The sequence below is a fragment of the Dromiciops gliroides genome, chromosome 2 (assembly GCF_019393635.1).
Source record: "Dromiciops gliroides isolate mDroGli1 chromosome 2, mDroGli1.pri, whole genome shotgun sequence".
Lineage (NCBI taxonomy): Eukaryota > Metazoa > Chordata > Mammalia > Microbiotheria > Microbiotheriidae > Dromiciops > Dromiciops gliroides.
This window is the reverse complement of record NC_057862.1, coordinates 674,558,714-674,573,673: the sequence shown is the minus strand read 5'-3', so window position 1 is coordinate 674,573,673 and position 14,960 is coordinate 674,558,714. Positions and strand designations below refer to the sequence as shown.

At 52.6% G+C, this 14,960-nt stretch overlaps 1 protein-coding gene across 4 annotated transcripts in view; it reads left to right on the top strand.

Moving 5' to 3' along the window:
• SMOX (spermine oxidase) overlaps window positions 1-13,542 on the top strand; it is a 60,660-nt gene extending 47,118 nt beyond the window's left edge. For 2 of the 4 annotated variants that reach the window (XM_043986709.1, XM_043986710.1), the window contains exons 3-7: window positions 2,434-2,660; window positions 6,641-6,814; window positions 7,934-8,693; window positions 11,526-11,686; window positions 13,044-13,542. In XM_043986709.1, coding sequence (XP_043842644.1) covers window positions 2,434-2,660; window positions 6,641-6,814; window positions 7,934-8,693; window positions 11,526-11,686; window positions 13,044-13,181 — 1,460 coding nt within the window. In that variant the 3' untranslated portion in view covers window positions 13,182-13,542. The remainder of the gene's footprint in view (window positions 1-2,433; window positions 2,661-6,640; window positions 6,815-7,933; window positions 8,694-11,525; window positions 11,687-13,043) is intronic. The other 2 variants (XM_043986711.1, XM_043986712.1) reach the window with 2 other exon arrangements.
• Window positions 13,543-14,960: the final 1,418 nt, after the last annotated feature.

The following is a 14,960-nucleotide window of genomic DNA, read 5'->3' as shown; positions in this document are numbered from 1 at the left end:
TATCCACTGCGCCACCTAGCTTCCCCGGAGGGTGTTTCTTGATACCAAGGAAGTCACAGGTACAGTCTCAGGCTCTATTCTCTGGGAAAGAGGGATGAACATATTGTTGTAGTGGAAAGAGGGTTGACCCCGGAGTCAGAAAAACCTGGAGCTGACTCCGACCACCTGAATCACCTTGGGTGAGTCACTTGGCCTCCTTAGATGTCAGTGACCTCACCTGTAGGGTGGGGATGATGACCTATGCATTACCAGGTTGTTGCAAAGTGAGCCCTCTGTGACCTTACAGGGCTCTGGAAATGGGAGTTATGGTCCTTGATATGGCTTGAAACACTGTCGGGAGGAAGGGGAATTCCCAAAGCAGGATCCTGGTTGACCTCTGTCTGCCCAGGATGGAGCAAGAGGAAATGACTCATAGAGTGACAGAGCGGGTGGGAGGGGCCGACCCTCTCATCCAGTCTTCTTCTCATCCTTCCTTCCTCCCCCCTCCCCTGCTCTTGTCCTTCTTTTATAGATGGAGACTCCAGAACCTGAGGTTGGGGGTGGGGAGATCACCTGCCCAAGGGGGTCGGTACAGTGAGTGAGTAGCTAATGGAGCATGTGGTTCTCCGGGTCCCGGTCCATCCCTTTTATTTCACTAAAGGATAGACGCAGTCTGAGAGACCCGGGTTACCCTGGGATGAGGGCTGAGCACTGGCCCCAATTAGTGGGGACGTGTCCTTCCTTCGTGACATTGACATTGATCTGTCCCAGCCATGGACCAATATGGTTCTCAGGAGCTCTTGTTGAATGAAGGTCCTGACCGTCATGGGGCTGACAGTCCAGCTGGAAGAGAGACTGCATCCAAGACATTGAGCTACAGGGTGGAAAGCAAGGGCCAGATGTCCAACGGGGCATTTTGAATTCCATCTAGAGACAATAGGGAGCCATTGCCGTTTATTGAGGAGGGGGAGGGGGTAAAGACGCTGAAAGACAATTAAGCAAAAAACCCCACCATCCCCAACACATTTTTTTCAATCTTAATAGTTTTATTTTTTCCAGTTACATGTAAAGATAGTTTTAAATATTTGTTTTTATAAGCTTTTGAGTTCCAAATTTTTCTCCCTTCCCTCTCCCCAAGACAGAAAGCAATCTAATATAGGTTATATATATGTATAATCACATTAAACCTATTTCTGCATGAGTCATGTTGTGAAAGAAGAATCAGAACAAAAGGGAAAACCTCAAGAAAGAAAAAAAAGCCCCAAATAATAGAAATAGTATGGTTCAATCTGCATTCAGATTCCACAGTTCTTTTATCTGGATGCGGAGAGCATTTTTCCATCATGAGTCCTTTAGAATTGTCTTGGATCGTTGCATTGCTGAGAGGAGCTAAATCTATCACAGTTGATCATTGCATCATGTTTCTGTTACTCCAACATGTTTTTAAAACAAACAAAAAAATATGACAGTGCCTCAGTGTCATAGATGTGCCATTCAGCACCGGTAGACCACCACCTCTCAGCCAAGAGGAAGGAGTCCTGCCTTCCTGGCAGTCTGGGCACTGCGCTGCTCAGAGCTCTGAAGTCTTTCAGTGCATTTTCCTTAAAGTAGGCTGGTCATTGGATGATGGTGGTGGTGGTGGTGGTGGTGGTGGAGGTGATGATTTATATATAGGGCTTCAAGGTTTGTAAAACACCTTATGTATATTATCTCATTTGGTTCTATCAACAATCCTGTGAGGTGTATGGTATTATTATCCCCGTCTTACAGGTAAGGAAACTGAAGCTGACATGGGTTAAGTGACTTTCCCAGGACCACACAGCTAGTGAGTGTCTGAGGCTGGATTCAAACTTTGTGCCTCCAGGTCCAGTGGACATGATCCGCTTGGCTCTGCTGCATTGAAGATGAGAAATTTAAAAACAGGAAGGAATTCAGAGGCCACCTCGCCCCGTCCTCTTCACTTTACAGCTCAGGAAGCTAAGGCCCAGAGAGGTGATTTGACTTTCCCCAAGTCACACAGTAAAAGACCAAGGCAGAATTTTAACCCAGGCCCTTTGGCTTCCAAGCCAGTGGAGGCCCGTTATTGCTGTCTGTGGGTTACCTTCCTCTGCTCCCTGCCTAATCACAGGGTGAAGGTGGGAAAGCGAGGAGCTGCGTGGCCTCAGGCGAGTCACTTCTCCTTTCTGGGCCTCGGTTTCCTCTTCTGTAAATTGAAGAGGACTGGGCTGAAGGCCTCGGAATTCCTTCCTATTTCTAAATTTCCATGGCCTCGGAGGTGCCTTCTGGCTCTGACCCCTGCCCATAGGACCCCCACGGTGCGGGGCTGGCCGAGTCACGGCCTCCGTGAGATCAGGAGGTCTGACTCGGGGGCCCGGGCCTCTTCTCGTTCTTGGCGGCTCTAAGGAGCTTTGTGCCAATGGGAGGGCTGACGACGCTGGCTGTCTTCTTTATCAGAACACGCCACCTTTGAACTGGGAGCGACCTGGATCCATGGTTCCCATGGAAACCCCGTCTATCATCTAGCAGAAGAGAATGGCTTGCTGGAAGAGACCACTGATGGGGAGCGCAGTGTGGGCCGCATCAGCCTCTACTCCAAGAATGGCGTGGCCTACTACCTCACCAATCGCGGCCAAAGAATCCCTAAGGACGTGGTTGAGGAATTCAGCGATTTATACAACGAGGTGGGTGACGGGGCCGTCGTGGGTGGGGGGAGGTGAGGAGAGGCGCTCCCCAAGGCTGGGAGGTGGTGTGAGAACACTCCTATTCCTAAGTTCAAATCCAGCCTCAGTGACCCTGGGCAAGCCACTCGACCTAGTTTGCCTCGGTTTCCTCGTCCGTCAAATGAGCTGGAGAAGGAATTGGTCATACCAGGAAAACAGGTGACAGAGAGTTGGACAGTGCTGACCAACAGCAGTACAAGTGTTATCTCATTGGATCCTCACAACAATCTTGGAAAGAAGGAGCTGCTATTTTCAAACCCATTTCACAGATGAGAGAAATAGAAGCTAAGTGATTTGTTGAGGGCCATGAAGTTATTAAGCAAGATTTGAATTTGGATCTTTCCCTTTCCATAGCTACTGCTCCGTCCACCCCACCGCTTGGTTGTCTTGATCTTATTGGTGTGGGAAATGCTCAGTGACCGGGAGGGGCCCTCCAAGAGGAAAATTGACTGCTCCTTGGTAACTTAGAGTCTTTGAGAATGGCCCCGGGGCCACTGAGACCTGAAGGGACTGGGGTAGGTTCCAGAGCTAGTGTGTGTCAGAGGGGGGATTTGAACTCAAGGCTTCCCAACTCCAAGGCCAATCCTCTATCCTTTCCGCCATTCTGCCTTACGGTTTTTATGAATACTTCTCAAGTCATTAATATCTGAGTTACTCTTTGTAACTTACCATTTAGTTGAAAGAAATGGGGATGTTTATCCTGGAAGGATCATCACCTGCAATGGGGATTAGGCTTGTGTTGCTTGGCTCCAGATTTCGGTTTATTATAAGGAAATAATTGAAGCCTTGAAAGGTGGTCACTTTCAAGGTCACTTTTTGTCAGGGATTTTACGGAGGTGATTGCTGGTTGGCTAGGTGGCCCCCAAAGTCCCACCCTACTCTCCTATTTTGTGTTTCTCTTATCTCTCACTTGCCTTGTAGAAAGGTAACCAGATTGGGAAAGGAGCTATAATTGGTATTCTGATACCTTGTGTGGATCAGTTATTAAGAAGACAGCCTTGCTCCAGTCAGAATAGGAAGTTTTTCTTGATGTTACCCATCCCCTATGAGACTCATCTCAAGGGGAGGGGGAATTGATCGACTTCTTAGTTGGGACTGAGCTCTGTGTGACCTTGGGTAACTTAACTGCTCTAGGACTGTTTCCTCTGTTGTCAAATTAGGGCATCAGTCCTAAGACTGTGACTCTGAGACTTCTGTGGGAAAAGAAATTCCCCTCCCAGGTGACCTCCAGCTCTGGCCCTGTGGGATTGTCCTTATCCTCACACCCACTAGGTTGCTCCAGAGGGGCTCATGTGTATCTGTGCACGTTTCCCTCTCCAGAGAGCCCTGACCCATGGCCTGCCTGTCCCTGGAGTCAGGGGGTGGTGGTGGTTCCTAAGGAGAGCCTAGCTGAGCCAGCCCAAGGCCGTCCTTGAAAGAACGGCCTCAATGCCCAGGCTCCCCTTGGGGGCTGGTTTTTATGGTCCATGGGGCTGCTTTTGAATGGCCTCAAACGTGGAAGATCTCAGGGTCCAGTGGGGAGAAGAGCAATGGTCCTGGATTTAGGGGGGGCTGGGTTAAAATCTTGCCTCTGCCGCTGATTAACTGTGTGACCTTGGATAAATCACTTAATCTCTTCCAGCTTTAGATGAAAGGATCATAGACCTTCATCCTCAGATAGATAAAGCATTTATTAAATGCTTACTGTGTGCTGGAACACTGTGCTAAATGCTAGGCATGCTCCTCCCCCTCTCCCTTTCCCTCTCCCTCCCTCTCTCCTTTCCTCTCTTCCTTCCTTCTTTCTCTCCCTTTCCCTCTCCCTCTCCTTCCCCTCCTCTTCTAGTAGAAGACAGCACATGAGGGGAAGGGGAGGGAGGAAAATCGTACTTCAGGAAGACCGCAGGAGGTCACCTGGTGGCCATGCTGGTCCCCAGAAAGATGACTCACGCATTCCAGGCATTAGAGAGCCAGGAGTGGCGCACCAGCTTCTACCTCCTGGACTCGAGCTGGTTAGAGACGGAGGCTCGGGTGGGAAGACTCTAAGAAGTGGCCTCGGAGGCCGGAGCCCTGAGTTGGCACCGAGTCTGGCAAAGAAGTCAGGGAGCCTGGTGAGGGGATTCTTGGGGGGCGGGGGGGGGGTCACAGGAGCTCCTGATTAGAAAGCTGTGAGATTGACTCCAGAAGCAGGTCCTCATCCAGAGACAGGAAAACGTCGTGTGGCGGACCTCAGACGTGGGGAATTGGAAAGGCTTGGGTATCCACACTGTGTTTCTCAGAGGCCCCCACCTGGGGGTTCCTTATGTGAGCCTTCTCTGTCACCTGCCCCATCCTCACCCCCTTGCCCCGTATCTTTAGAGCTAGAAGGGACTTTAGAAGATGGGGAAACTGAGGCCCAGAGAGGTTAAATGACTTAGGTTCATCGATCTAGAGCAGCCACTGAGTTCTGCCCCCTAACTCTACACATGAAGAAACAGTCCTTGAGAGGTTAAGGAATTTGCCTGGAGTCATACAGCTGGTAAGGAGTTGAGGTAGTTTGAATCCAGGTCTTCCTGACTCTTCCAGTGCTCGATCCACAGTACAGTGGCACTGCCCTTTCCGACGTGGCCCTGAGGTGGTGGTGGTTGTTTCATTAAACCAGACCAGCTGGGTCTCCGTGGCATTGCTTGATAGCTAAGGGAAGGGTGAGGTCTCTTTAAGGAACTCTTTCCCCCTCGCCTCCCCTTCTCTGACAGCCTGTCCTCCAGGGCTCTAACACACATCCTTGCAATAGAACCAGAGATCTCAGTGGGGAACAGCAGACTGTGGGAGAGAGAGACGTGCACAGACACATGTGGGGCCTGGCCCGGTCCCCTCCAGTGTCAGTCACGCAGCCCTGGAGTGCCAAGCCACCAGGGAGGGGGATTTCTTTTTCTCACTAAAGTCTTGGAGACACCCTGTTAGAGCTGGAGGGGCCTGTTCATTTGACGGAGGAAACGGGGTCATCGAGGTTCATTCATAGCTTCAAGGTCACGCAGGGAATTTCCATTAGAAACCGAGCCCGGTTAGGACCCAGGAAAATTCTCCTTCCTCTTGGGGTTCATCAGGGACCAGGATATCAAGAAGCAGTGAGGGCTCTCTGGTGTCAGTGAGATGGGCTGCCCTGGGGAGAGGGGCCGGCTTTGCCTCCCAGGAGGCCTTCAAACAGGCGCTGGGTGACCCCTTGCCAGGTATTTCACGAGGGCCTTCCTTCTGAGGCACTGGTTGGTCTGGCTGGCCAGCGATGTCCTCGCCACTCCTGTGATTATGGGATGTGGTACCCCCACCCCAACCTCCTGGAGTCATCAGGCTGACGTCTTTCTGTCTTCAGTAAGCCTCTGGTCTGGGGGCGGGGGACCCCTTAAGGAGACTTCTGTCGGATCTTGCATCTGTCAGGGACCTCCTGGTTTTATGGAGGAGACAACACACACATGAGATCATTAAGAAAAGAGCATTAAAAAAACAAACTAAGAAAAGTTGGTCTAGTGGAATGAAGTAGGCAAGTGCTAAGGGGCATAAAAGAACGGGCACAGTGTCTAGGGAGACTAATCAAGGATGGCTCCCTGGAGGAGGTGACTTGGAGTTGGTACCTGGAGGGAGGCTGGAGTTGGAATGTGGGTTACAATTGAGGTAGTGGGTGGGGTACTAGACGTAGAGCCAGAAGTCCTGGTTAGATTCCTGTGCCTTGCTCCTTGTGTGGCCGTGGGCAGCTTGCTTATTCTGTTTCCTCATCTGTAAAATGAGGCCGTGGAAGTGGTCGGCCTCTTGGTTCTTTCCCACTCAAGATCGGTGCTTCTGTGACCCTGCTTCCTATTTCCGTGGCTAAGTCACTCGGTCCGTCTTAGCTGACTCAGTTTCCTCCTTTGGAAGAGGAGAGGGCCTTCTCGCTGTAGCACTCACTGGATGGCCTCGGGAAAGCCTTTCAGCCGGTCTCTTCCTCCCCCCAGGTCTATAACCTGACCCAGGAGTTCTTCCAGCGAGGTAAACCAGTCAATGCTGAGAGTCAGAACAGCGTGGGTGTCTTCACCCGAGAAGAGGTGCGAAACCGCATCAAAGCCGACCCGGATGACTCCGACGCCACCAAATGCCTGAAGCTTGCCATGATCCAGCAGTATCTGAAGGTGGGGCGGCAGCCTCGGGGCGGGGCAGGCCTGGGGTGGGGCGGAGCCCGGGCCGAGGCTCTGACCCTTGGGGGGCCTCTTTCCTCCCTGGCAGATGAAGGGGGGTGATCTAGATTATCTCTGGGGATCCATGATTCCCTGGTCTCTGGGGGCTGGACAGTGAGGGGAGAAGTAGAGGAAGGGGACACATCCCTTGCGCCGTGGGGCCCCTGACCTAATGGGGGAGACAGTTCCTGTTCTCAGGGAGTCTTCTGCCTGATTTGGGGGAAAGACGTGGTCCTCCCAAGCCCTAAGAGGCCCTTTGGTCTAATGGGGCGAGAGGGTATCTCCCAGTCAGACAGGCTGAGAACTGGAGGGATCCAGAGGCCGCTGAGTCTGACACCCTGATTTTATGGAGAAGGAAACTGAGGCCCAAAGAGGGGAACTGCTGGCACGCCCAGTAGCTAGTACACGCAGTAAGCAGGTGGGCTGAGATGGGAATCAGGGTCCTTGGCCAGTGGAGTGTTCTTTCCGCTGCCTCAAGCTGCCCCCCACCCATGGATCCCACCATTAACTCATTCATGAATGAACTGAGCAAACATTTATCACATCTCAGCTGCTTGCAAGGCCTGGGAGTAACGTTACATTGAGTCTCGGACGTTGGCTGACCCTCATTCATCTGTTCACTGATTGATCGAAGGAACGGCTCTCAAGTCTCTGCTCTGTATGCAGGACCCTATGGGAGGCACTGGGACCATTTACCAATAAAAGACACGGGGCTGACCTTGGGAGCTCCTGGGTTCATGTTGGAAACCATCCCGGACTTTTTTTTTTTTTGTGGGGCAATGAGGGTCAAGTGACTTGCCCAGGGTCACACAGCTAGTAAGTGTCAAGTGTCTGAGGCTGGATTTGAACTCAGGTCCTCCTGAATCTAGGGCCCGTGCTCTAACCACTGTGCCACCTAGCTGCCCCCCTCATCCCGGACTTTGGGTGCCCCCCACTCTTATGGAAGACACAGAAGGGTGACTGTGTGGGAGGTTCTGTTCTTTTTTTGGGGGGGCCTCTGACTCTCGTCACTTAGAAGCCCTCGCTATCTCTTCCTCATTCTCTGTCCCCCTTTGTTTCTGCTCCCTTCATCAGGTGGAGAGCTGTGAGAGCAGCTCCCATAGCATGGACGAGGTGTCCCTCAGTGCCTTCGGAGAGTGGACGGAGATTCCCGGAGCCCACCACGTCATCCCCTGTGGCTTCATGCGCATCGTGGAGCTGCTGGCCCAGGACATCCCAGACCGCGTCATCCAGCTGGGCAAGGCGGTCCGCTGCGTGCACTGGGACCGGGCAGCGGCCCGACGGGGCGGCCCCGAGATCGAGCAGTTGGCCGACCACAACAACGACACCTCTGACGAAGGCGGGGAGGACCCCGGCGACGACAGGAGCGAAGTGGGGGAAGAGGAAGGGAGCCAGTGGCCGGTGGCCGTGGAGTGCGAGGACTGCGAGGTGATCCCGGCCGACCACGTGATCGTGACCGTGTCCCTGGGCGTCCTGAAGAAGCACCATCCCACCCTCTTCCGGCCCGGGCTTCCCTCCGAGAAGGCGGGAGCCATCCGCCGCCTGGGCATCGGCACCACGGACAAGATCTTCCTGGAGTTCGAAGAGCCCTTCTGGGGGGCCGAATGCAACAGCCTCCAGTTCGTGTGGGAGGACGAGGCCGAGAGCCGGAGCCTCACCTACCCCGAGGAGCTCTGGTACCGCAAGATCTGCGGCTTCGACGTGCTCTACCCCCCGGAGCGCTACGGCCATGTGCTCAGTGGCTGGATCTGCGGGGAGGAGGCCCTGGTCATGGAGAAGTGTGACGACGAGGCCGTGGCTGAGATCTGCACCGACATGCTCCGGAAGTTCACAGGTGGGCGGCGGGTGGGGGCATCTGTCCTCCCGCAGCCTCCCCCAGCGGTCACCTGTGCCTTGTCATCTGTCATTTGAGGAGCAGATGGGCTAAGACAGGAGGGGCAGGGAAACGGGCCTGAGAGGCAGATGCTAATGGAAAGATCACCGGCCTTAGAGTCGAAGGGCCCGAGTGCAAATAGCGCCTCTCATGCTTACCGTCGGTGACTGGGGAGAAAATCACCTCACCTCCCTGGGTGGCAGCTCCTTCCCTTATAACATTAGTTGGCTTTGAAAGCCCCTTTCAGCTCCTAATCTATGATGCTGTGATCCCCCTGTAGCACCTTCTCTCGGGGCTGCTCTCTAGCGGCCGGGGGGCTCCGCGAGCCCCACCCGATGCTCCTCACCGTAATAATCAGCCGCTAGTGGTCAATAAGCATGTATTGACCCCATGCCGGCGCTGTACCAAGTGCTGGGGATACAGAGAAAGTTAGGGAGAAATTGTCCCTAACCTCAAGAAGTTCTCACTCTTTTTTTTTTTTTTAAGTGAGGCAATTGGGGTTAAGTGACTTGCCCAGTGTCACACAGCTAGTAAGTGTTAAGCGTCTGAGGTCGGATTTGAACTCAGGTCCTCCTGACTCCAGGGCTGGTGCTCTATCCACTGCGCCACCTAGCTGCCCCAAGAAGTTCTCACTCTAATGAGGAGACACCGTGTATATGACTAAGCTATAGAACTGAGATGACCAGGGATGAACAGTTAGTTACCTGATCACAGGAGCCAGGCCAGTGCATTCCTCCTGATACTGATAATGGCTGTCATCATCATAACAGTAACTCCTACGTTGTGCCAGGCTCTTACAAATGCTGAAAAGAACTCCGGCTGGCACAGGCTATTTTTGTCCCCATTGCGCACTTGGGGAAGCCAAATCACAGAGGTCCGATGACTCCGGGCTAGTACTCAGGAGAGCTGGTGCTGAAATCCAGGTGTTTTAGCTCTAGATGTTTGTGCTTATCCTTTCATTTCCAAGGCTCTTGGTTTAAATGAGTACACGTTCTTCCTTGCTGGGCCTCCTTTTTTTTCCATTTTAAAAATGAGGTTGAGTGAAAAAATGCTTTTAGCAGCTGCGATTTCCCCGGGTGAGTCTTCCCTTCATCACTGTAGTTACAGCTCCCCTGAAACTTAACAGCTGGTCCTTGAGGGTTTCTGGCCAACCTGGGGCCGAGCTTCTCCAAACTTAGCTAGCCCGGTCATTGGATGGCGGAGTCGTGGCCCATTTGGGCCCATCCGTAGAGACTTTCCAGATAGGGAGGCCAGGGCAGAGCGTGGTTTAGGATGGCGTGGCCTGCAAGGACCCAGACAGACCAGGGTGAGACTAGAGAAGGTTGTAGGAGAGCTGAATTGGTTCAGAAAGAGAAGAGGACACAAGCCTTCTCCTGTCGAGTACCGGAGCCCGTGCTTGCCACTCCATTTCCTTCTGTGTCTATCACAAAGAGCATGCTTAGCCCAATCAGGGCTGAGCTCTTTCTTGGATCCCACCACTTGTGTTTATATATCCAGTCTATTATCCCAGTAGGGCTTCACCTCTGGGGATCAGGGAGTACGTATGTTATTTATTTATTTTTTAAAATTTTGTTGGTTTTTGTGGGGCAATGAGGGTTAAGTGACTTGCCCAGGGTCACACAGCTAGTAAGTGTCAAGTGTCTGAGGCTGGATTTGAACTCAGTTCCTCCTGAATCTAGGGCCGGTGCTTTATCCACTGCGCCACCTAGCTGCCCCCAGGAGGTATGTTATTGGCCCCTATTTCCCAGATGAGGAAAAAGAAGCCCACAGAATCTCAGTGACTTAGGAGTAGTGATAGGCCGATAGGATCTTTTTTTTTTTTTTATGAGGCATTTGGGGTCAAGTGACTTGCCCAGGGTCACACAGCTAGTAAGTGTTAAGTGTCTGAGGTCGGATTTGAACTCAGGTCCTCCTGAATCCAGGGCTGGTGCTCTATCCACTGCGCCACCTAGCTGCCCTAGGATCTTAGATTTAGAGCCAGAAGGTTCTCGAGAGTAAATCAATCAGTTGGCATTTATTAAGCATCTCCTGTGTGCTGGGCACCGTGCTAGATGTTGGGGCTACCAAGATAGAAAGTGAGAGCGAGTTCCTGCCCTCAAGGAGCTGACAGTCTAGTCAGATCCGGATCTTGGCATACAGAACAGACACAGAATTATACCCGAGGGCCGAGGGTGGGCAAGGGTGTGTTGGTGAGGGCAGGGTGGGTCAGAAGAGGCCTCCCGTAGAAGGTGGCCCTCCCTTCACCTGAGTCTTGAAGGAAAGAAGATGGACTTTTCTCGACTCCCTCCCCCCATTTTGGAGCTGTGACTGGCCAAGAGCAGTTAAAGGACTTGCCCAAAGTCACGTGGGTAACAGATGGCTGAGTCCGGAGTTGAAGCCAGGTCCTTCTGACTCGAAGACTCGGCGTCTCTTTGGCCAAGCTTAGATTTGGGGCTGCAGGGGTCGTTGGGGGTCATCGAATACAAATTTCTGGGTTTTTTGGAGATGAGAAGCCAAGTCTCAGAGATGCCGATGCCCACAGTCGCCAGGAAGTAAGTGGTAGAGCTGAGATTACAACGTAGGCCTTCCTGACTCGCCAGCTCCCTTCCCACTGCACCACACTGCCTCTCATCCGGTGTGACTTTCTTCCCAACCCTCCCTCCCCCTTGCCTCTTTCCTCCCCATCCCTGAGGTGGCCGCTGGCTCTGTCTCACCTGTGGGTCAGGGAATTTCCTCAGCTTTCAGGCCCTTAGGGGGCTCTGCATCCTCCCCGGTCTCCTTCTCACCCCCTCCTCTTGTGTGGATCCCTAACAGGGAACCCGGACATTCCGAAGCCTCGCCGGATCCTCCGCTCCTCCTGGGGCAGCAACCCTCACTTCCGGGGCTCCTACTCCTACACCCAAGTGGGCTCGAGTGGGGCTGACGTGGAGAGACTGGCCAAGCCGCTGCCTTACACAGAGAGCTCTAAGACAGCAGTGAGTGGGGGACCCTCCTGGGTGTGGGAGGGAGGAAGGGGGACACCCAGGACCGGCCCTGGACTCAGCCATGCTGTGGGGAAAAGCGTGAGATCAGTCCCCATCCAGCTGGAGACTCAGCTAAGCTCCCTCAGTATTCATGGGCAACCCCCCCGGGGAAGAACCCAGGACTATCGATCAATCAAGAAGCATGGCACAGGGCTAGACTCTGGGGACACAGAGAAAGGCAAAGACAGTTCCTGCCCCCAGGGAGCTTCCCTTCTAATGAGGAGACGATGTGTATGTCCATAGGGTCAAGCCCTGAAGCCAGAGCACAGGAGGAAAGAGGCTGGGTGTCTGGGAATAAGGAGGGGATCAGTGGGAACGTGGTGTTCACTTCTAGCTCCAAAGGTTGGGAAGGATCTTGGGAAGTGGGGGAGAGCTGGACGGTGTGCGGGGAAGGCCGACTGGAATGGCGGAGGGTACCAAGGAGGTCACGCGCGACATTTGAGGATCCTTTCCAAAGCCTGGGGTTGTTTGGCCCAGATAAGAGAAGGCCCTTGGCAGGAGACGCGCTTCCTCCTTGAAGGGCTGATGTTTGCATGAAAGATGAGTCTCGTTCTGCATTTTGGGCTGCCTTGGGAAATCATGAGTGTCCAGCACAAGATGGATGGCTTCTTATCGCTTATGTCATAGTGAGGGTTCTTGTCCCGCCCAGGCTGGACGTGATGGCTGTTGACGCCCTTTCCAGTGCTGAGAATCTGGCCTTTTGGGGAGGCATGGGCTTATGGGATAGGAGTTGGGGAGGGGAGGTGGTGCCTAAGGCCTCAGTACCAGCTTAGTAGCAATTTGAGACCAGAGGGGGGTCCTGGGTAGGCAGACCTCACCCCCCCATATTACCCCAGAAGGCCTGCTTTCTTTCTTTCTTTCTTTCTTTCTTTCTTTCTTTCTTTCTTTCTTTCTTTCTTTCTTTCTTTCTTTCTTTCTTTCTTTCTTTCTTTCTTTCTTTCTTTCTTTCTTTCTTTCTTTCTTTCTTTCTTTCTTTCTTTCTTTCTTCCTTTCTTCCTTTCTTCCTTCCTTCCTTCCTTCCTTCCTTCCTTCCTTCCTTCCTTCCTTCCTTCCTTCCTTCCTTCCTTCCTTCCTTCCTTCCTTCCTTCCTTCCTTCCTTCCTTCCTTCCTTCTCCCTCTCTCTTTCTCAGTGAGGGTTAAGTGACTTGCCCAGGGTCACACAGCTAGTAAGTGTCAAGTGTCTGAGGTCGGATTTGAACTCAGGTCCTCCTGAATCCAGGGCCAGTGCTTTATCCACTGCGCCACCTACCTTGCTCCCCCCTCCTGGAAGGCTTTCAGCTGTCTCACCTTTGTTTCTCTCTGATTCCAGCCCATGCAGGTCCTGTTTTCAGGGGAGGCCACTCACCGAAAATACTATTCCACCACCCATGGCGCCCTGCTCTCCGGCCAGCGTGAGGCAGCCCGCCTCATCGAGATGTACCAAGACCTTTTCCAGCGTGAGACCTGAGAGGCGTCTGGGCCCAGAGAGCCGGAGCCTCAGGACCCTTTCCCCGGGGCCTCTCATTCTGCAAGGCCCATGGGGTTGTTTATCCTGATCCTGAGAAGAATTAATTTTTTATCTTTTTTTTTTTTTAACATGCAGAAGCCTCAGCTGATTTTACCCAGGGCCTCCCCTGTAGCTTCCTTACATACTGTACTGTACCTTCTAACAGGGCCGGGGTAGGGATCCACTTCTAACCCCTTGCACTTGCTCTTTGTGCACCCTTCTGATTGGACTTCTCGGTGCCTCTCAGTTTTCCCCTCCTTTCTCCCTGCTCTGTATTGTAAGTGCCTTCGATACTTTTGGAATAAAAGGTGTCTGACCCTTTCTCAGTCCGTCCATTCATTCATTCCTTAATTCACTCATCCCTAAAGCCACAGTTAATTAAATTCTTACATCTTTTTGTCTATACCTTGTTCTTTTTGGTCATCAGGTTCTCCTTTTTTAAAAAATCATGTTTAAGGGGCAGCTAGGTGGCAAAGTGGATAGAGCACTGACCCTGGAGTCAGGAGGACCTGAGTTCAAATCCTACCTCAAACACTTGACACTTACTAGCTGTGTGACCCTGGGCAAGTCACTTAACCCCAATTGCCTCACCCAAAAAAAAAATCATGTTTAGCTCCCTGGGGTGGGAGGCAGGGCCTGGGTGACCCCAAAGTGCTGATAATCTAAGGAGACCCTGGGTCAGGGGTCAGCCTGTGGCTGAGGGCAGTTGGTGGTTGGGGGTAGGGGCCAGTGGGTGACCAAGATTAGAGATAAAAGACTTGTCAGGTTAAAACTCAGCCTCTTGCTGGGGTTAGAGGCCAGTCTGTGACCTTGTTTGGAGATGAGCCAGTGGTTGGATTAGGGGTCAGTCTTCTTAGGGTGAAGTAGAGCCTGAGACTTAGATCCAGATTTGATGTGTCCTTGTCCTAGTCGGTAGTACCTTCTGGCTCCTCAGACGCTATCCACAGTGAGGAAAGGCCAGGCTCCACCTCCACGAATTGGCTGATAGGATCACACTCTGGAGCAGCAGGGGCCCCATCATCACTGGATGAAAGTGAAACGGGTCACTTAGCCTCCCCAGTGGTGCAGGGTCAAGTGATGGGATTCCACTTCCAGAGGCAGGGCTGACATCATCCCACCCTCAAATGAGGAGCCTTCAGCCTTTCCCACTGGACCGTGCTGGGCTACCCCGGGGTACGTGGGAACCGGAGATTCTGGAGGGGAGCTCCCTGAGGGAGCGGTCACTTTGCAGAGCCACAGCAGGGCAGGATCTGATGACTTGTAGCAAAAGGCATGGTTCCCTTCCCTCAATTCTCCCTCTATGGAAGATGCCGTGGGTTTTCAAAACACCAGAGAGAGTGAGGACAAACAACTCTCTCTGTCCTAAGAATGCGGTAGGCAGAATTCTGGACTGGGTACTGGGGGCCAGAGGCCAGGATTGGGGGGACCTGAAGGAGAAGACACTACCCTGCCCTTAGGGAACCCCTAGTCTCATAGGAAAGATAAAACAGAAGCTGCATGCCCTTGGACAACTTGCTTAGCTCTCCGAACTTTAGCTTCGTCATCTGCAAAACGGGCATCATAATGGGCAGCTAGGTGGAGAGGGGCATAGGGTGGTGGATTCGGTGTTTGGAGGAACTGAGTTCAGATCCTGATTCACATCTATAGCTGTGTGACCCTGGGCAAGTCTCCTAGCCTCCGGTTCTTCATCTGCAAAATTCTCACCTACCTCCCAGGGTTGTGAGGATCAATGAGAGAACA